Genomic DNA, 20,839 nt, shown 5'->3' on the forward strand with positions numbered 1-20,839 from the left:
TCCTTCCTCCACTACAGCCAGTGCCTCCCAGAGGGAACACAGACGATACATTAAGCACAGGAATTATGGAGTGAATTTAATATTCTTATTTTTAAAATTGGAGAGCTATGACAGTGGGCAGGTCAGTGGCTCTGTCCTCACACTTTTCAGGCACATTCGCATACAAATAAATGTCAAAGAGGCATTGCCAATTAACTAAGCTTGGATTTCAATCTTGCTCTGCTCCCACCTGAGCCTCTTACCTCAGACAAGTATCTTATTCTCCCTTCACTTTGGTTCTCGCAGGAGAAAGAATACGAGTATCTAAATTCTGGAATTTACTCCTGAGGCTGAATAAAGGCTCACATGGGTATAAATAAAGAATTTGAAAAAATATGGAAAGAGCTATATTTTTATTACTGAGAATGGTGCTTTATACCTAGAATGTGGCTAACAACCGGTCAAAAAGTCTGGCTCTGGTTAGTACCAGAACCAAAGAATTGTAGAGGCAGGTAATCTTTTAAAAATTTCTTGCAGGATCTGCCCCCAATTAACAGATGAAAAGACTGAAGCTGAGTTAAGCTATTTTACCCAAAGTCATATCACTACTAGCAGAATAGTCTCCATGTCCGAGAAAAAAAGGAAAAAAAATCTTAGTTGTGCTTTGTGGACACTAATTCATTTAACTGAAAATGAACTTTTTGGGTGTGATTTACCTTTTCAGCTTCTCAAGAGGGGCCAAATACAATGAACTATCTCAAAAAAAGTACTCCAACAGTGAATTAAAGAACACATTGGTAAAACATCTTATTTTTTGCAACCTCGTCTTTTAGAAGGGAATATCGCTAAGAAATGGTGGTAGTTAAAGCTCATCAAATTATGCGTTTCAAACGAGAATTTCGTGGTAACTCGTAAAAAGTGACAAAACAGGTGGGAACGTAAACTTACTAAACTGTAAGTTCCTTGTGGACAAACTTCGCTTCGATGAGTCCCACTTTGCTCCCCTAGCATTAGTACATAGCTTGTTCAGTATGCATTTACCGAATGAGTATTGGCGCCCTTAAGGATTTCTTAGGCTCAAGTAAACGTTTCAACGGCATATCTTACGACTGGTACTCCTTTTCGACGTGTTAGTGATAAAACCTCTGCGCTAACTTAAATTCGGATAACTGTAAAGTGCATGAAAAGCAAACCTAGTCAACACGTGCAGTACCACTTCTTAGAGATAACACATCAAGACTCGACCGTCCCCAACCGCCTTCCACGATACGCGCACCCTTCCTCCACTAGCGTCTGCACAACCAGCTTGCACGAGCCCACCGACCGCAACGCCCGAGCGCGGGATTCCGCGAGCACACGCGTTCCACGCGTCTGCTGGGCGTGCAGTTGTTTCAGTACAAAGCAGCGTGAAGACCTTACTAAAGGCCAGTTATAAACCTGTGTCTGACCCTGGACACGGGCCCAGAGGGTCCGCGCGAGGTCCCCCGGCCCACGCCCCCACGGATGCGGGGGCGACATCTCAGGAGCACTGATAAGCCATCCACCTGTCAGCCTCAAGTCCAGGAGAAAATTCTGGGAGAGCTGCTTCACCGCTTGCAGTCTGAACAACTTAATGATTTCTCGTATCGTGGGCAACGGCGGGAGACGGAAAGAGGTGAGCGTCCCGGAGGGAGCCATGAGCCTCGGCGGGGCAGTCCAGGCCTCACGTAACCTGTCCCAGCCGTAAACTTGATCCCCACCGCTCCGAGAGCCCCCGACAGGGGAGGAGCCTGGGAGCACTATGGCCCGCCTCCGCGCCCACCTCATTGGTCGGCTGTATCCCTTCGGCGGCGAGGCGCGCGGACAGGAAATCCGGGCGCACTCAGAGCGCATGAGCATCGTGCCGCTGAGCGCGGTGCACGCTGGGTGAGCGCTGTGTTCCCACACGTGATGGCGGTGAAGAAATCCGGTGGACGAGGCCCCCCGTGGGTGGGCGAGGCCCCCCGTGGGTGGGCGAGGCCGGAGCTGCCGGGGGTGGGGGAGTGGCGGGGCGAGGCGGGGCGAGGCGGGGCCTGGGCGGGAACGCAGAGGGGCGGGCCCGAGGGTGCGACCCGCTGGTGGAGTTTTGGCGTTTGGACGTCTTTATACCACTCTGTGAATAGTTGCGGGGAAGCCGGTAACTAGAGGATGAGAGGCAAAACTATTGGTTGCTAACAATGCTCTCTCATGATTAGATGTTTTTAGAACCTCAACCCTGCAAGTACCAGATGGCAGGTTTCTAACTTCTCTCAGTCTTAGTTTTTTCATTTGTTAAACGGACAAGTGTGCCTTAAAATTGTGAGGGCTAAATGAGAGAGGTCGCAAATTCAAAACATAGTGCAATGCGTGGCATATGGTAAGCCCTCAATCAGTGGTGGCTGTTACTACTGTAATTAGCAGGCGAATACGCCCAGAGGAAGAGATAAAACGATATCAGCATAGCTTGTTTGTGAGAGGGCCGGAAGTAGAATCCAAGTTTTATGACCCTTCGAAATGTATCCAGTCAATGAGAAAAACTGCCTTGTTTATACTTTAGAGAGTTTTCGTAATACATCAAATATTGGTTTTTGATCCTTTCACTAACAGTCTTATGAAATAGAATAAGTATTATTAGCCAGAGTTTACAGCGGAGGAAACAAACTCAGAGAGGTGATAGTAACTTAATGAAATTTACGAAGCTAGAAAATCGTGGAACCCGGATCCAGTCTAAGCTTTCTGGCATGTATGGTGGCTGCTCTTTCTGTCAGCCTGCCTATGCATTGAGTATTGATTGCCACACTTTCTTTACCTTCTTCAAATTTTATTACCACTTCATGTTTCAAGTATTGCCACCTTTCCGTGTGTAACTGGAAAGCCAGGGATGGAGGGGACTTGATAATACTAATAATAGTTAACATTCATTGATCTTTTCCCAAAGTACCCAGCTTCACAGCTGACTGCTTTGACCTATTATGGCATTAATTGTTATAAAAGATAAAGTAAGGCCTAGAGAGGTTCAGCAGTTTGCCCTAGGATGCACAGCCTGCAAGGGTGGACTCAGGATTTGAATCCACAAGTCTTGTGTCCAGAGCCTACTTTTAAGGAGTGCAGTCAGTGTGGACAGGTCATTTGACTTGAGTAGAATACTTATATCCAAATACAGAGAAAAGGCTCAAGAAAGAGTTCTGTCTTTCCAGTATACCAGAGAAAACAACAAAGAAAACCTCTCAGATGGGAGAATTTAGCTCTTATAACCCTGTTTTTTGCAAATTGCTGCACCGATCACGTGAATCTTAACTTTTTTTTTTTTTTAATTTCTCAAGAGTAGTTTAAAATAAAGCTAATGGGAAACCAAATAACTACAGGTCTGATATGAAAACAAGTCTATTGAAAACCCAGCCACCTTCTGGTAGAACTATTTCAGAAAGAACCATGAGCTAATCTGACACACCTCCTAGCTTTAGAAAATTGGGATGTGACTCCCATAGAGGTAAGGTAATTTGCCCAAGGTGTCATAGAAACGTAGGTTGAAAGCCTGAACTCTTGGTTCAGAGTCCTTATTGTAACCACAGCATACTATATCTGGGAAGACATTCATTCATGGTTATACTCATTGTTTCATTTACCTCACAATGAATGAGATTATTATCCTTGCTTTACTGTGAAGAAATAGAGATGAGATCATTTGACTTGCCCAGGGACTCACAGTAAAGTATAGAAAAAAGATTTAACCTGAGTTCTTTCTTTTCAGTTCTGATCTCATGGCTATACCCTTCAAGTATTAAAGTTTTAAAGTTGGTTATTAAGGTATGTTAATTGTCTAATGTTTAAATATATAGAATGAATCGGTATAAACTTAACTAGTTTTCACATCACTGTTTAACTAAATAAAACACAATTATTATAAATATATGCAAAGCTACAAAACCTATACAAATGATGCATGATGTTAAATCACTACTCTTCATGCAGGTTGGTGGGATTCTTTTTTTCACGTTCAGTTTACCAATGCCATCATGTGCCATGTAATGATTAAATTTTCTCATCAGTTTTCTGGATCTACACTACCACCAAATCTTTGTGCCATTGCCACTTGCCTTTCTCTTGGAGGAACAGAGAAGCTACACAATGTCTGCTTGTGTCTGTTTTCATTAGCTTGAAAACAACCGAAGGTGAATTACTTGGCACTAGTGCCATCAAGACTACACACGTTGCATGGTGATTATTCAGGAGAATGTTCACAGGATCCAGAATGTGCTCACGTGAACTTTTTAAAAGTTCACCAACATAAAAACAAAGCAAAGTTTAAAAAAAAAGAGCAAAAACACATTTACATGGAGAATGTGCGGATTCCTAACAATTTGTCCCAGACCTAAATATAAGAATTATTGTCTTATACCGTGCCATCTTAAATAATATTTGGGAAGTTGTGACCTATTGTTTACAAAGCAGTTTCCCATGTTATGTCACTTAATTCTCATTTGAATTCTGTAATGCAGGTTTACAGAGATAATCAGTGAGCACTGTGATGGTGCTAGTAAGTGTGCAGCCAGGCCTCAAATTCTGATCTGTCGCTAGTAGACTCTTTTACCTCTGGTGTGTGTTAAATAATTGTTGAACTGAAATTTCATCTTACGAGAATCTTCCAAGTTTTTAATAGTTCTTGAGATCTAATCTTTTTCATCATAAAAATCTGATTCTCGGTCTTTTAATTTTCAGAAAATTATGCATAACTCCCTGCAAACCCCTGAAATCAGCAGGGGGTGTTTTAGTAGTATATTTCATGTATTAATGCAAATGGTTTTATCCCTTAAAAGAGAAGTATGCAGTTTCATCAGTTTTGAAGCTTTGAAGTATCTGCTTCATCTAGATATAGATTTTAATATGCTAAAATATTATAATTAATACAGAAATTATTAGCTCCACCTATCAGTGAAAATGAAGAACTGCAAATGATTCACAACTAAACTAGAATGCAAAATCTAATTTGCACAAATCCCAGAATGGTTATGTAGGAAAATTGCTTATTTTAGTATTTATTTAAATGAAAATGCACTTGTGACTTTATTTAGTATAAGTAATTTGGTGTCTATTTATAGAAAAAGTGCCAGTTCTGAAAGGTTGTTATTTTACAGTTCCCTGAAAGAGACTTGCAAGTCACAAAGAGCAGTATCTTCCTGCCGCGTGGGAATTTTCAAAGAAAATTAAATATGACTCGGAATTGCCAAATTGAACTTTATAAAATGTCTATTATGATATGTAAAGTGCCCTTTTCTGATAGCATTTTATAATTCTGTGTAATGTGACTCAGTGCTCTAGAGAAATACTAAGAGCTGCATTTTACACATAGTTTTTTTAATGACTTTGATGCCCACTGTTCACAAAAGAATCTAGTGACCTACCTAGAGGGAAGAAAGAAATACATAATAATTCTAGGCAGACAGACCAAATGCTTATTCTGTGGGGATAGAAGTAGGGTAACTTATGGCAGGCAACACAGGTTAATTGCCTGAGGGAACCATGTAAGACTTACACTATTTTTTTTTAATATAGTGTTTATCACTAGTCCAGGCGTATTTGAAAGCCTGCTGAGTATCCCCAAAGATCTGTGAATTATTGTCAAGTATCCTAATGAGGTGATGAGAATAGGCAACCCTTTCCACTCAGGGCAAGTTGGCTCGGGGTTTTCCTACATCACAAAGCAAATCTTTTTGTGCATGAAAAGTCAGCATGTGCCACCGGCATTGTAAAAATAATTAGCCTTTATTATATTAATAGTTATTAGTTTATGTCTCAACATTTAATTTTAAAAAGGTTAAGAATAAATAAAACTATGAATATGAATACATTCGGATTTAAGGGTTTTCCATGCATTTAAAAATTGATGTGGGAAAACAAATTGTTCTATGAATGGGGAGGCTCTGGATTCACCAAATAAATGGGTTTCCCTGGGCATCTTGGTGACAGCCCTCCCATACCTCCCCAGCAAAAGGACTATGGGTGGACAACTAAATAAGGCCACATCTATTCCTTCTTTCCCTGTTCTAGGCCCCCTATCCTTACCCATCTTGCTTTGGCCTTAAAAAACCCAATCTGACCCCTGCCTATATCCAGCCTCATTTAGATCCACCCTCTCAATAAACTACAATCTTACGGTCTTCGTTCCTCTAACATGCCTAGTTCTCGCTTCCTTTCTTTCCTTGCTCAGGCAGTTTGCTCTGCCTAGAATGATCACCTCCCGCTCTTCAGCTGGTGGATGTGAATACATTAGCTTACAGGGCATAGCGAACTTAAGGTTGCAGATGGAATTTGGGTTGCCAGTTGCGGCTTTTAGGATAGGGAGATTATCCTGGATCATCTGAGTAGGCCTTAAAAGTGGAGGAGGAAATTGGAAGAGAGACCCGGAGTGATGGCAGCATGAGAAGGACATAGCCCAACATTGCTGACTTGGAAGATGGAGGAAGAGGATTGCAAGTCAGACGTTCAAGATGTGCAGACACTCTAGAAGATAGAAAAGGCAAGGAAATGGATTCTCCTGTAGAACACTCTAGAAGATAGAAAAGACAAGGAAATGGATTCTCCTGTAGAACACTCTAGAAGATAGAAAAGACAAGGAAATGGATTCTCCTGTAGAGCCTCCAGAAAGATACAGCCCTGCCAGCATCTTGATTTTATCCTAGTGGGACCTATTTCAGACTCAAGAACTACAGACTATAAGATAAATTTGTATTGTTTTTAAGCCAGCAAGTTAATCGTGATTTGTTACAGCAGCCACGGAAAACTAATATAGTTTCTTTAACTGTAACGTGAGAGTAGTAATGGATAACTTACAGCATTACGAAAATTCTGTAATATTGAAATATTATAAAACATTATGTATCATCGTACCTCATAAGATAATATATAATAAACCAAGCATAATGCCCCACACATTGAAAGTATTTCATGAATGTTTATTCTCTTCCTCCTCTTTTCCTTTCTGAACGCACTTATGTGGCAGATAGATATCTAGCTGTATATAATCAACATGAATTGTTAATACTCTCATGGTATTGAAATCAAATAACCAGTAGAACATAGTTCCCTTAAATTCGTTGTGGTGTATAACAAAGTAAGCTTAGCGGACTGCGTGCCCATTTATTATTCTGGGCTTTCATGAAAGATGTTCCCTTCTGCAGATTTTTATTGAGTGTGGCTGTTGCATATTAACTCTATTCTTTTGCTTTGTTATTTAGAGGCATTGACAAATTTTAACACCAAAGAATTGTCATACGGATAGAATTACAAATGTTATACCTTAAAACAAATGTGTTGTTTGATCTTACCATTATGCAATTTAAAAACTACATTCACTTCAGCCTATTCAATACCTGTTCTTTTGTGGGAGGGAATGAGGATGGTGAGTTATTCTGATTAAGCAGAAAGGTTCAGGTAACAGCTCTTTATACCAAATCAAGTGGCGGTACAAAACACAAAATGTTAAATGACCATTACAAAATGTCACATTGTGTAGTGAAGTGTATATACATGATATGACTGAAATACTGTGATTTTAGACTATTTAAAAACAGCTTGGGAGTCTTAGGATGAGGGAGACTGTGGGAGCACTGGCTTAGGACTAAAATAGCTATGCTAGTTAATTTATATTGTGTTACATTCATGATACTACATCATGTCATATTAATCATATCAACATCTTATCACTGTTCCATATGTCATATCACGTATTATATTATAGTTTACATATTGCCTGTATTGTGAGTTAAAAAGCTTTTGTAGTTTCATCCAGCAACCCAGTCATGACTTACACTATTATTTCTATAGGAAAAAAATGGCTCCCAAATTCTAATGAATTTACAAATAGTCTGCCACAAATTGCCAAACTGAACTCTGGTACACTGGTAACTGCCCTTGTCATTCATTCTTATTCTCTTGTGCTTCAATCTGCACCCACTTCATGTTCCTCTACATACTTTTCAAACTTGTTGAGACTGTGATCTACATTAAAAAATGCCTTTTACATCGTAACCCTGTACACAGACCCCCATACACAGATGTTTTGTAGAACACTTAACCTGTGTGTGATATAATCTGTTTTCTGATCTATTTCATTTTAATCATTTCTTTCTAAAAAATGATTGTTACAGTATATTATATTAGTTTTTACTGCTCAATAATGGATTACGGCCTGCAGTTTGTAACTCTCTTATTTTCTTATTGGGCCCTAAGTCCAAGTGGAACGTGGTACACTCTTTTGACATCCTGACCAATGACTGTCCCCTGCAATGACTGTCTCTGTGACTCACATGACAAATTTTTTTTGTTTGTTTTTTAAGTTTTGGAAGTGCTAGCAAATGGAGGTAGCTAGTTTTTTTCTTGAATATGTACTCTTTGTATGTGCTCTCAATGTATTGTAGAATACAACAGTTCATGCCATCAGAAGGTCATGTACTGTTTTCTCTCTTGTATGAATTGACTTGGGGGAGTCTCATGGTACCATCAATTTCTGGCATATTAAGCAGAACATAGAGCATTTTGCTTCTTTCCTGTTGCAGGACTAAGGCCAGTGCATCATCTTCACTGTTAGAGGAAGCTTTGGGAAAAGATGGGCTCAGAGACTTGCACAAATAAGGAGGCTCTTTTTAAGAAAAAGAATACAAATTATGACTATAAAATAAGATGTGAAAGTCAGTATTTGGAATAAGGAAAAAAAGTCACAAGCTGTGCTGCATATTTAATGACCAGCATAGATAGTACAACATACAGAATGTAATCTAGTACTTACATTAATTAACCACTTTCAAACTTCTTTGATAATTTTTACCCTACATCTTTGCGAAGGAAACTCTTTGGTTGCCTCTTCATATGATAATAGTTAGGAATTTTTCCATAGAGAGAGGAAAAAGTTTCTGTACTATTATGATTGATTAAAATTTGGTTTTTATTTTTGATAATTTAGAAACACTTCTTGCAGCTTCTCAAATCATTTTTGTTAATGTTGTATTCATTGTTAGGATTGTCAGATTTGGAAAACTTACTAAGTTTTTTGCATATGTTTTGTATGTTTTTAGGGCATTGCAAGTTTCTTATACAGTAATTAATTTGAAATAGTTTGAATTGATGACGCTTATTGACCAGTTTGTCCTAAGTGTCCTCACTTGTGTATTATGAGTTTATGTTATATTAATTGGTGTCAGATGATCAAGATATTTAATTTTTTCCGGTGTATTCATATGATTCACTCTTTATGAAGTAGGTTATCAAACAATTCATAAGCCTGTTCATTACTTCTACTCAGTTTATTTATTACTCTTAATAAATTACTGCATTTGATATGATGAATTTTTTGTTGCAATTCAAATCTTGGTATAGAAATAATTTCTATTGATTTTTTGGCCCTATATATCATTCTATCGCTTTTGTTTTTTACCCCATTACTTTTTTAAATCTAACTTTTCTCTAAGCTCTTTAAATACATAACATTTAAAGGCAGCAGAAAGCACATTCCACATCTACCAAATCAGGAGTCCATAATTTTGCATTGCTTTTACTGCAAAGTTTGAGAACATCTTTCCAAATTTCAATTAAAATATGTGTTCCCAACTCAGTTTTCCCCTTCACCAGATTCCCATTCTGCCACCAGAATACCACCTGAAAAGAGACAGTGGTCTTAAGTGTGGTTAAAATGCCTTACTTTTGCAAATTATACGAAAACATACAACCATGTGATACATTTCCAGGGCCCCTCCCAGTGTCTCGAAAGACGTTTGTTCAGGGGAAGGATCTGACACTTCAACTCCCCAAGCCTTGTGGTCAGTTTGTCCATGTCCAAGAATAAGGGCCAGACGGGGCAGCACCGTCACTAGGGGACTAGTCACGCAACCCTCGCCAAACAAGAGCTTCTTTACAGCATAGGCACTGTGGTTTGTATTGTCTCAAAACCAGATCCCAAGGCCAAGATGTGGATGGTGCTTCATATGGGAGGTGATCGCAGGAAGCTCAGACAACACGGGAAACGTGCGAGGGGGAAGGGAAAAAGCCAGTTCCATGTGGTTCAAGAGTGATTTAATGCTGGGGCTCTAGGACCAATAAGCCTCAGTCACGCTGAGGACCCTTTGAAGTACTTTGTGAAACCCAACTTGGAGTTTCCCACTGGAAGCTGGGGGGCTCCCAAAGCCCCTATGATGGAGGACGGCAAGGAAGGTGGGGAGCTGTCAGTCTGCCCGGAACCACAGTTGCAGGTGAGCTCAGGAGGACATGGGAGCATTGGGTGGGGGAGCAGCGAGAACGTGCACCTGCTGCACTGTGTGAACTCCATTCCACCTGAGAATTTAGAAACTCAAAGCTATTTAGAGTAATAAGGGATCTTTAGTGTCAGGGAGCCATCTTATTTTAAGATGACCTTCAGGTTAGAGGAGATGGGGTTGAAAGACAATGTGGAAACATCCCAACTTGCCAAGGAAAGTTCTCTAATCCATGCAATTAAATTCTAGAATCAAGACTTTTTGAGCTAGAGATAAGTATTTTCTTTAAGCCAAATGAGAGCATAGTTAGAATTTCTAATTCCCTTATATTCATTACTTCCTAGGTATAAAGGAAAGAGGTGAAATGTTTTTGTATATTCCAGCAAGGAACAATTCATGAGAATGAAATTTGCCTCTCTAAGTGGTCCTATGCTGTGGCATTACACACTTTGAGGAAGGAAAAACTTGACCGCTTAATTCTCAGATGCTGTGGTCACCTATTAAAAACTGGAATGATGATGATTTAAGGGAGAAACATGAAACATTTAAAGTGAGCTTGGTCTATTAGGAGAGTGAATGCTAGGCTTCCTGTTATGTGGAGGTGGGTCCTTATCTAAATTCGATAAGCTCTGTGAACCTTGAGAAGCCATTTTCCTTCTCTGTGCCTCAGTTGCCTCATCTATGTGATAGAAGGCTTGGATGGGTTGACCTTGAAATCCACTTCGAGCTTTGAGGGACTCTTGTTGAAAATATTAAGGGTGCAGCATGTCATGAGGCATGGGTCTTACTGTGGCCTTGTGAGCTTGACCAAATTAGTTAGCCTTTTCGAGCTTTAGTTGTCTCATCTGAAAAATGTTAGACAGTCTTTAAGGACCTCTCTGCTAGATGTAATCCAATGAAATAAAAATGTCAGAAAAACCTGGAAGTATGCACCGAAGTAAGTCCAGCCTGGCCACTGGGTGGCGATCTTGTTCCGTGTTAAGAGACTTTATAGTTTTTACCAATAGTGCCAAAGTTTGAATTAACTAACTAAGCATAATGAAAAAAGATTTCTGAAAGGATACTGAAATAAAATCAGGTCAGCAAAAACCCAGAATTATAGCAGAATGACAATAAACAGCAGTGCCAAATAAGAGATATAAAATCCCTATCATCAAGGCAGTAAAACAGGGGTAGATGAGCATTGTGTTTTGGGTATTTAAAGGAATAAAGGGAAAGGAGTACATTGTAAATTTATATAGTTTTTGACACATACGGTTTAAAAGTTAACTCTGACAGTTAAAGATTTAACCTGTAGAGTAAACTCAACTGTACTACTAGAGCATGAAAGTAAACCTGCCAAATTTAAACCAAATCAATAAATGGGTTCTTTCTTCTGTCTAAATCTAAAGGAAACACATAAGGGAATTGTAATCTTGTTCCAATATTTTAGTATTAGAGAAAAGGAAAGGAACCAATCAACAAGTTTTGAGCTTTTTTTCACATTTTATAGGAGAATATGGTCTCCGTCAGGCTATCTGGCCTACCTTTAGAATTTTAGAATGAGGGCTCCTAGAGTTAAAGGACCTGCCTTCGTGTCTGCGGGGCTTTGAGTAGAGGTCCGTTTCTGTAGAGATGACCGAGCTTCGGTAGGAATGCAAGGGAGGATAAAGGCTTTCTGATCACAGCGCTGCCCACCTCTATCTCTAGGAAAGATTGTATTCAAAAGAAAAACACAGTTTCCCCAATAAGGCACCGGAGAACGTGACAGGGGAACACCCAGGGGCTGGAGGAAGAGGGTAATGATGGAGAAACTTGGCTCTCACAAAACCTTCGCGTTCCGCAGTATTGCAAATCATGTCTCGTACAATAAACCGAGAGGTGGTGCGGCAGGAGGAGGCCGAGGCCGAGGCCGTGGCCTGGCATTTTCCACCGCTGACTCCTCTGCTTGCCTTCCCCGTGTTTTTCTCCCAGTTCCTCCTTATCCTCCCTCCGAGGGTGGACACAGGTTTCTTCTGAAGGCCAAAGTGTGGGCCTCCTGGCTCTGGTTGCCATGGCTGCTTCTTTTCTCCCCTTTCCTTTGATACATTAGCTATTAGTTTACATAATCCTCTCACAGGAGGATGTCCCCATTCAAAAGGAAAAAAAAATGTTATATTGCTAAGTAACCTTTAACAATGAATAGCATTCATTATGCATTTGCTTAATGACACAAAGGCATTGTTTGCTCTATTTCAGGTGATAACAGCAGATCAAAGGCACCGAGACCAGAATGTACTTTAGAAAAGCCAGCAGAGACTGTATGGAAATAATGCTTAGCATTTATGTCGCATTTTATACTCTCAAAGGATTCGCAATTATTAATTAATTATCTCACACAATAGTTCTATGAGGAAGGTCAGTGTCATTAGCTCTATTTTATGGCTGAAAAATCAGATAGCAGTTTAAGTGATCCTCCCCCCAACCCAAGCATTTAAAGACCTCGTGTTAAAGCAGATCCAGGGGTGGGGGCTGCAGGTAAATTCTGAAGTGGCTGGAGGGTAAACAGACCAGAGCTGCTCCTTGCTGAGGTTCCGTTTCCTTTGATGTCTTTTGAAAACCCTGGGAACAGAATTACGTCCTGGACTTCCTATTGCCTTCACCTGCAGCCTGGTTCCTCTTGTGCACTTGTTTTTCTACACATCCATTGTTTTGTACATAATTTCATTCCCTTTTCATTCATTCATTCATTCATTCATTCACTCATTCATTCCATGAACCTCGATTAGGTAATGTATTTGAAATGGTCAGGAATATGGAAGTGAAAAACAACTGATTTTTCAAATGATTCTTGCCTTCAGGAACTTTATTTCCTAGTAGACACACACACATACACACACACACACACACATGCCCACACACGCACCCTCTAGAGGATATTGCAGGAGGAAGTAGAGATCACCCTTGTGGAGTGAAGAAGGCGATGCTCCAGCCAGTCTTGACAGGACGCTGCCATCGAAACAGTGGGGCTCCTGCAGACCGAGGGGGCAGGAGATGTAAATGAGGTGTCCCGAATGGGCTACTTGCCATTTTTGCCTTAGGCCAGGCTTTCTATCAGCTAATCCAATAAGCTCATATTCTGCAGTGCTTTAATTATTTGGGTGAATGTCTTTCCCTTTTATAGGACTATAAACAATTTGAAACCGGTGAACTAGTTCCTGTAGCCCACCACCTGTTGTCAGAAATAGCAGCCTGAAGAGCCACCATGTCCTGAGTGCTCCCCCTGTTTAGTGCTGCACGATGCTGACCTTAACTGAGCCTCATAGTGACCTTTGAGGCAGGTATTGTCAATATCCCCCCCCCTTTTTTTACAGTTGAGGAAAGAGAGACTAAGAAAGTTTAAATAATTTGCTCAAAGCCACATAGTTCTTTCAGCCATTAAAAAGAATTTAGTGACCTGTGCTTTGTGCTAAGCACAGAGATCCAAATGGTGAGCAAAACCGATATGCTCTCTTTCTATTTTTACCTTACAGTCCACTGGGGAAGACAGACATTAATCAAATAATAACTACATGTCAACATATAATTACAACCTGTGATAAAGTCTATGAAGGAAAAATAAAAGGTACCATATAGAAGAAACTAGCACATTGTGACCCAATCTGATCACAGGCCAGTGGGGAGTGGGGACAGATGGTGGGGAGCTTGACCTGACCTGGAGGTTCCGATGTTTAAGCTGCGTTTTGAAAGACGAGTAGGTGTTAAGTCGGCCAAAGTGAATAGCACATGCCAAGGTCTTCCTGGAGGAGGGAGATGGGAGGATTTGAGAATCTGAAACCAGGGGACCTGTGTCTAGGGAGGAAGATAGATGACTAGAGAAGGAGGTGGGGCCTGACCTTGTAGGAACTTGTAGCCTAGGGCAGAATCTAATGTTTGGGAACAATAGGTATTCAAGGGTTTTAAGTAAGTTCATGCCCTGATGAGATGAAAAGTCAGTCTGGATGAAGTCGGGGCAATATATTGGAGAAGAGCCAGAATGTAGAAAGGGAAACTAGTTAAGAGGGCGTTGTAGTAATTCTGGTGTGAGACGATGGTGTGAACGGGGTGGCAGTGGTAGAGATGGTGAGAAAACACTGGTTCATGAGCTATTTGGAAAGTCAAGTGCACAGTTCTTGGCGACGGGTGGGGAGAGGCATGATAGGGAAGGAAAGGCAGGTGGGGAGGCTGATCCTAAGATTCCTGGCTTGGACACGTGAATGATTGGAGATGTATACTGGAGGGGACCAAGAGTTTGGGGAAAGTTCTTGAGTAGGTAGCAGAGGCCGAATATTAATCTATATCTATTTCTCATCAAAACCCACTCTGTCCCCGGAGGGGAAGCAGAGTTCACCACTCCAATATATGCCTCTTTTAAGATACCGATTGCTTTGAGCTGGTTGTTTTTAAGACATGAAAGACTCACAAAAAACCTTGACCTTCCCCTTGATTGCTTAAAAGAATTTAGATAGAAGACCTGCTCCCGGGAAGACAGCTATTATCATAAATAACTATAGTTTAATATAAAAGAGTGTGATAGACAGGGAGGAACCTAGCAAGGCCCATTTGATCAAAGTCCTCTGTGTGTTCCATTGTTAAAGGTGGCCCAGCAAACATTTATTTACCAAAGATTAGCTGTTCCATGTGAATTGCCTTCCTGCCCTTTGATGTGCCCCCTCCCCCAGCCCTCCTCCTTCTTACCTGAAGATGGCATACGAGCCTTAACTCCCCCATATTCTTAAGGAAGTCCTATATGTACATACATAATGCGTGTAGTTATTTTCTTCTGTTAATCTGTCTCATGTTAATGTGATTATTAGACCAGCCAGAAGAAACTCGGAAGATAGAAGGAAAATGGCTCTTCCTCCGTCACACCTCACAACATGCACACGTTTTGGGAAGTTACGTTCCGAATTGCACTTCTAGCTTGCTAACATGGTCAGCTTCCACTGCCATCACTGCGATCTTCTGGAAGAAATGCACTTCACCTTTGTTGTCTAATCATTCGGTGATATCATACGTCCATCCAGGCAGAAATGCAAGAGAGGTCTTTTGGGGGAAGAGATACCTATAGTTCCACAAACCTTGCAATTCAGCCATTAGGCATGTTCTGCTTCAAAGGGTCAGGATTTGACACTGGCCCCCATAACTTACTGTCTCTGTGAATCTGGGCCATTATTGAACATTTCTAAACCTTCTTTTCCTCTCCGTAAAGAGGGAATTATAACAGTATCTTCTCCATGCTGGGGTTGGTAGAAGAATCAGGGCTGCTTCTAGCTTACCAGACACCATCTCATGAATTAGAGAAAGGTTGCCGTTCTCAAGTAAAAAATCTTTTTGAAGTTACTATATCATGTATTTCTCATTAATTACAATTATACAAACAATCATTCTGAATAAATATATAAATCAAAGTATTAAACATCATATAACATTCAATTTAAATTTTTAATCACAATAATTAGAAAATCAAATTTAAAAATAATAGATATGTAACAAGTCAAAAATTTTAATAGCAGTTAATTATGAAACTTCCATAGCAACAAATAAATAAGCTCTCTAATGTAATTAGCCAATCATTATGTAGTAATCTCTAATTTATGTCAATTTAATACTTTGTATATTATTAATGCTAAATTAATATTAGTTATTATCAGTTAATTTTATCATCACGAAAGTGCCTGTATTTTAAAATAGGAACTCTGCAACCCCACTCAGTACAGAAAACAAGTATATGAGCTGCAGTATATGGACGGTGATAGATGTTACAAAAAAAAACTTAAAGATACTAATCAACCAGTACTTCAGTGAGAAAAGCAACTTCTTATTTAGGAACGCAGCTTATTTCGAAAGTTATTAGACTGTCTAGCTCTTTTAATTAAACATATTCTTCCTTTGTAATCTAATCAGAAAATGATACATATAACAAACCTACTGCAAAAAGACATTTTCCAATCACCTGCACACACTGAGATGGGCGGAGCACGGATTCGGGAGCTCAGTAATCATTTCTGCAGGAAGCCAAAAGGAAAGATAACTAGTTGAGAGAAGGTGAAGTTCCTCGATTTTGTTTTTATTTTTAAAAAGTTATTTTGTTTTTAAGACTATGTCCCTTAATAAATATATAGCTCGCTCATCTCTAAAGTTAACAAAGTTATGGTATAAATAAAAAAAGATATTCAGAACTGTGAGATGGCTATGGCGACAGTCTTCCAAGCTGTGCTACTCTTGTGCAGCGTCCAGCCGAAACCATTGTATGCGGTGGTTCTGGGCAGGATCACAAGAGATAAATCTATAAAATACTCGGCATACGTTGGAACTGTCATACCCTGAGTGATCAATAATGTGAGCTTTTTATTGTGCTATTAAACCTACGCAGAAATTGAGGTGCTTTACGGTTAAAATGCTCTCATCCGAGTCCTAGTTCCCCGTTGGATCAGCACTGACTGTGCGTCGTCAGTGCGGGTCATGGAGTCCAAAGAGCGATGTTCGGCTAAACGCGCACGAGCTGTCTCAGTTAACCCCAATTCCTCTCTTCACCAGCACCACGTTGTGGTGGGCACCGCCGTAATTATGGGATGCTCAGTGCTCTGTTATCAGTTGAAGCTGGTTGCTTGTTCTCAGATTCACTACAGAGAAAAATTCACATTATGGTTTGTTTCACTGTTTCTTCTTAGTCTTCTTCATGGCAGCAGGCTGGGAAAGAAACCCCAACGCTGATGGCTAAGATATAAATAGTCGTCCCAGTGGGTATTCTATAGTGGGATATTAAAGGGGAAAAAGTGGGGATCATTTGATCCTTAGAGGTAAGGATATTTAAGGAAAGGTAAAAATAGATCTTAGCGATGTGATTTAAAATGACTTAGGAGAATAAAGAGTCGAAGATGTGGGAGAGACTTCTCAGATAGAAAAGATGGCCTTTAGCCTAAATGCTTCCATTACGATCAGAAGAATATGAAAACGTGAACAGAATGAAACAGCAGGAAGTGATGTGGGAAAGATCAGGGCACCGGTGTGGCAAGCAGTGCAGCAGGTGAAGGTGAAAACTTAAAGTTGAACTTTGAGGTTGCAGGCATTGGAAGGAGATGAAAGCGGAGAAACAGCCAAGTTGTTAACGCCAAGTCCGACCCTGCCACACACTGAGATGGGCGGAGCACGGATTCGGGAGCTCAGTAATCATTTCTGCAGGAAGCCGAAAGGAAAGATAACTAGTTGAGAGAAGGCGAAGTTCCTCGATTTTGTTTTTAGTTTTAAAAAGTTATTTTGTTTTGAAGACTACGTCCCAGTATTTTCAAAGGCCTTCCTTTGCCTTTTTAAAGAAAAATATCAGGTCGAAGCATCATTAGTTACGGGGTTAATTATGGATAAATGTTTCTAAGAAAGGTGGACATGAAGAGGGAGAGAGAGTGGGAGGTGTAAAGTGAAGAGATAGGAAAAACCTTGAAACGGCGGTCAAGGGTGACTTCTATGATGAATAAGAAAACTGCTAGAGAAAAGCAGAGAAAAAAATAACATCTAAGCTCTGAAGAAGTGAAATATCTAATAATGGCAATAGTTTTTCTCTTATTGATATGAATAGATATACTCGTATATCAGTCTATACTTATAAAATCAAGAATAATTAAATCCGGTAAGGGCAAACAATTCCTGCAAAATAGTAAATATTCTGCCACATAATAAATACTTTAGGCTTTGTGGGCCATACGGTCTCCACTGCAACTGCTCAGCCCCGCCATTGTGGACGGAAAGCAGCCATGGATAATATGTGAATGGATGAGGGTATCTGTGTTCCAATAAAACTTTGTTTACGTGAGCACGTCAGGCCGGGATTGACCTGCGGGTTAGAGTGTGCTGACCCCTGATCTAAGGAATTTATTTCCCTCACGTTCAGGTGAAAATAAGAGATCCAGAGCATTTCAGTAAGCGACCCCAAGCATTACAACTCAGTAGTGGAGAGTACAAATTGGAGAATAAGAAGTATTTAGATATGCACTAATTTTGAAGGGCTCTTGATCTTTTTAAGCAAAATAGTACTCAGTTGCACTGAAATTTGCACTCTCAGACACTTTTTGAAAGCTTCACTCTGGATAATTGAGGCTTCTGAGTAGCTCAGCCGGCTTACTTTTGAAGCAACCAAGTCTTTCCATGTAAATTATTTTAGACGGATCACATTTTTAAGATCTGTTACTTATGACCACACCTTTTAAAACAGCATGTAATTCCACTTTTGTGAAAAAGAAAATCAGGTTCATCATTTAAAGCCAACTTTAGAGCTAAGAAGCCTATTAGACGCAGAATCCTGGTTTGCCTATGCAGGTCCCCGTTCATTTTTATTCAAGTGTGTCTGTCTCTTCCCTGATGCCAGCTGGTCAGCAGTTCTTGGGCTGTGAGAGTGCCTGGATCCAGCGGCTTCCCATTTCCCACCTGCAGCTGGTAACCAAGGTGATCAGATAAAGAAGCCGGTCAGAGTTGGGGTTCCCATGGGACTCACTGTTCTTCCCTTTTTCCTGACTGCCCACAACCCCCCAAAACCTTCCCCTAGCCACTAGCCTAGCAGAAATTAGAAGTCTCTTTCCTGGGTTTGCTATTATTACCCTGAATCTGATATTTAGTCCTCAGCTCTCTAGCCACATGAATGCCCCAGGAGCTGCTGCTTCCCCGTAACTTCCTGCCACACATGCCTGGGCTGTGTCTCTAGATGCTGTAGCTCCTGTTTAGCTCTGTTCTTCCCTGTTGAGATTAGGGACTGCTTTGAATTTTAGCTCTCTTGTCCCAGACTTAACTATTTCTTACCCCTCCTGAGCAGTCCCTGAAATACTGGGCACAAAGCCCAGAGACCAGGACTTCCATTGCCTGGCTCAGAATCTGAGCACTGCGTGTGTCCTTAGGATTGACTTGACATTTGAGTTGGACGTTAGCCACAAGTTCATTAAGTGCCCTGGTCCTTTTGATTTGGACCATTAGCCTACTACCTATTAGACCCCAGGTCCAACCTGGCTCTTCTAGGCTGAGTCTGTGCCTCTTACCTGTCGGGAACAGATAGCATCACAGCGGAGACACATCAGCTATTTCGAGGAGCAAATAAGCGCTGAGAAAAGGCCTGAGGGGCTTGCCTTCAGTAAGGACAGGGCTTTGAGCCACACTGAGGTGGTGTTATTACTCTTTGTTGTTATTATCTGTTTTGGTTCTCATAGACTAATTAGTTCGATTTCATTTTTTTGATATGTCTTGGATTGTTGAGGTTATCCAGTTATCTTCAGATTAGAGAGGTGTTAGTACATATACTGTTCTATTAACAATTTAAAAAAATCTCATTTTTTCAAGTTAACACCTCACTTAAAAATAGAATTGATTTTTACAAAATAGAAACATTACCACTAGAATTTTTTCCTCCACTATTTATGCTGGATTTCTAAATAATAAAAAAAGAAAAAGATATACAAATAAGCAAAAGGATAAGCAATAAAGCACCCATTATAGCAATAGCACAAAAGAAAAATACAAAACACAGAAAAACCTAACCCTATACGTATGGCGTGTATAGTTTTAATTCAATTTAAATTGAATTAAATTAATTAAATTGGTAAGTGTACATTTTCCTGTATATATTAATATTGAAATAGACAAATATTCTAAGCAAGAATGGAAAAGAATTGGAGTTGAGAAACCAATAAGATGATGATTTGATCCTAAATAACTGAGAGTTGACTGTCTTTTAAGCAGTGACATTTTTTCTTTTAGCAAAAGACAACACATCTGTAATTAAACGCTGGTCTGATTGTGCTGCTGTATCTAAGTGTTGCCTCTGGTGTAATAATGTGCTTTCCCAAATGGGATTGCTTTTCTATTGCTCTTTATTCCGGAATGACCTGATCTTCCCTGAATAGAGAGAAAATGTGCTTATCTGAATGAAATAATTATTTCTGTCAAGGTCTCACAGCATTATTTGGCGAGTTATCTATTTTTAGGCCTCTGATGATACCTCCAGGCAACGAAGGAGTTAATTTTTCTCAAGTGGTTAATGTGGGTTCTTTAAAAAGGAGGAATGTTTTAATGGATTTCACTGTAGGATTCTTGGGTGCTATATTAGAGCTACTTCCCCCAGCTATTCATTGTAATTTTGTTTTAACGTGGTAAAATGTGATCTGTATTAGAAGTTGAAAAGTGGTAGCCTGTATATTCTGTTTGACCTGTGGCATAATTCCTCGAAAAATTAAGAAGAATAGAATTACCATATGACCCAGGTATCCCTCTTCTGGGTATCCCCCAAATTTGAAAACATTTATGTGTAAGGATATATGCACCCCGATGTTCATTGTAGCATTATTCACAGTGACCAAGATACCCTTTGACAGATGATTGGATAAAGAAGGTGTGGTGCATGTACACAATGGAATATTATTCAGCCATAACAAAGGATGAAATATTGCTATTTGCGACAGCATGGATGGATCCTGAGATTATCATGCTAAGTGAAATAAGTCAGACAGAAAAAATTGAGAATCATATGATTTCACTTATATGTGGGATTTAAAATTAAAAGCAACAAATGAACAAAACAAACAAATGAAAACTCATAGATACAGACAACAATTTAGTGATTACCAGAGGGAAAGGGAGGAAGG

General features: G+C 40.0%; 1 protein-coding gene and 1 long non-coding RNA gene across 4 annotated transcripts in view; one reads left to right on the forward strand and one right to left on the reverse strand.

Moving 5' to 3' along the window:
• The window catches only part of TFB1M (transcription factor B1, mitochondrial), a 66,166-nt gene extending 64,405 nt beyond the window's left edge, over positions 1-1,761 (reverse strand). Inside the window, exon 1 of one of the 3 annotated variants that reach the window (XM_011362719.2) lies at positions 1,428-1,757. In XM_011362719.2, coding sequence (XP_011361021.2) covers positions 1,428-1,656 — 229 coding nt within the window. In that variant the 5' untranslated portion in view covers positions 1,657-1,757. Of the gene's footprint in view, positions 1-1,427 lie in introns of all 3 variants that reach the window. The other 2 variants (XM_011362718.2, XM_023532158.1) reach the window with 2 other exon arrangements.
• Positions 1,762-1,839: 78 nt separating this feature from the next.
• LOC111741438 lies at positions 1,840-4,183 on the forward strand. The gene is made up of 2 exons (XR_002780997.1): positions 1,840-1,884; positions 3,728-4,183. It is a non-coding gene; the product is annotated as an uncharacterized LOC111741438 (long non-coding RNA).
• Positions 4,184-20,839: the final 16,656 nt, after the last annotated feature.

Source organism: Pteropus vampyrus, unplaced genomic scaffold (genome assembly GCF_000151845.1).
Source record: "Pteropus vampyrus isolate Shadow unplaced genomic scaffold, Pvam_2.0 Scaffold78, whole genome shotgun sequence".
NCBI classification, from domain to species: domain Eukaryota; kingdom Metazoa; phylum Chordata; class Mammalia; order Chiroptera; family Pteropodidae; genus Pteropus; species Pteropus vampyrus.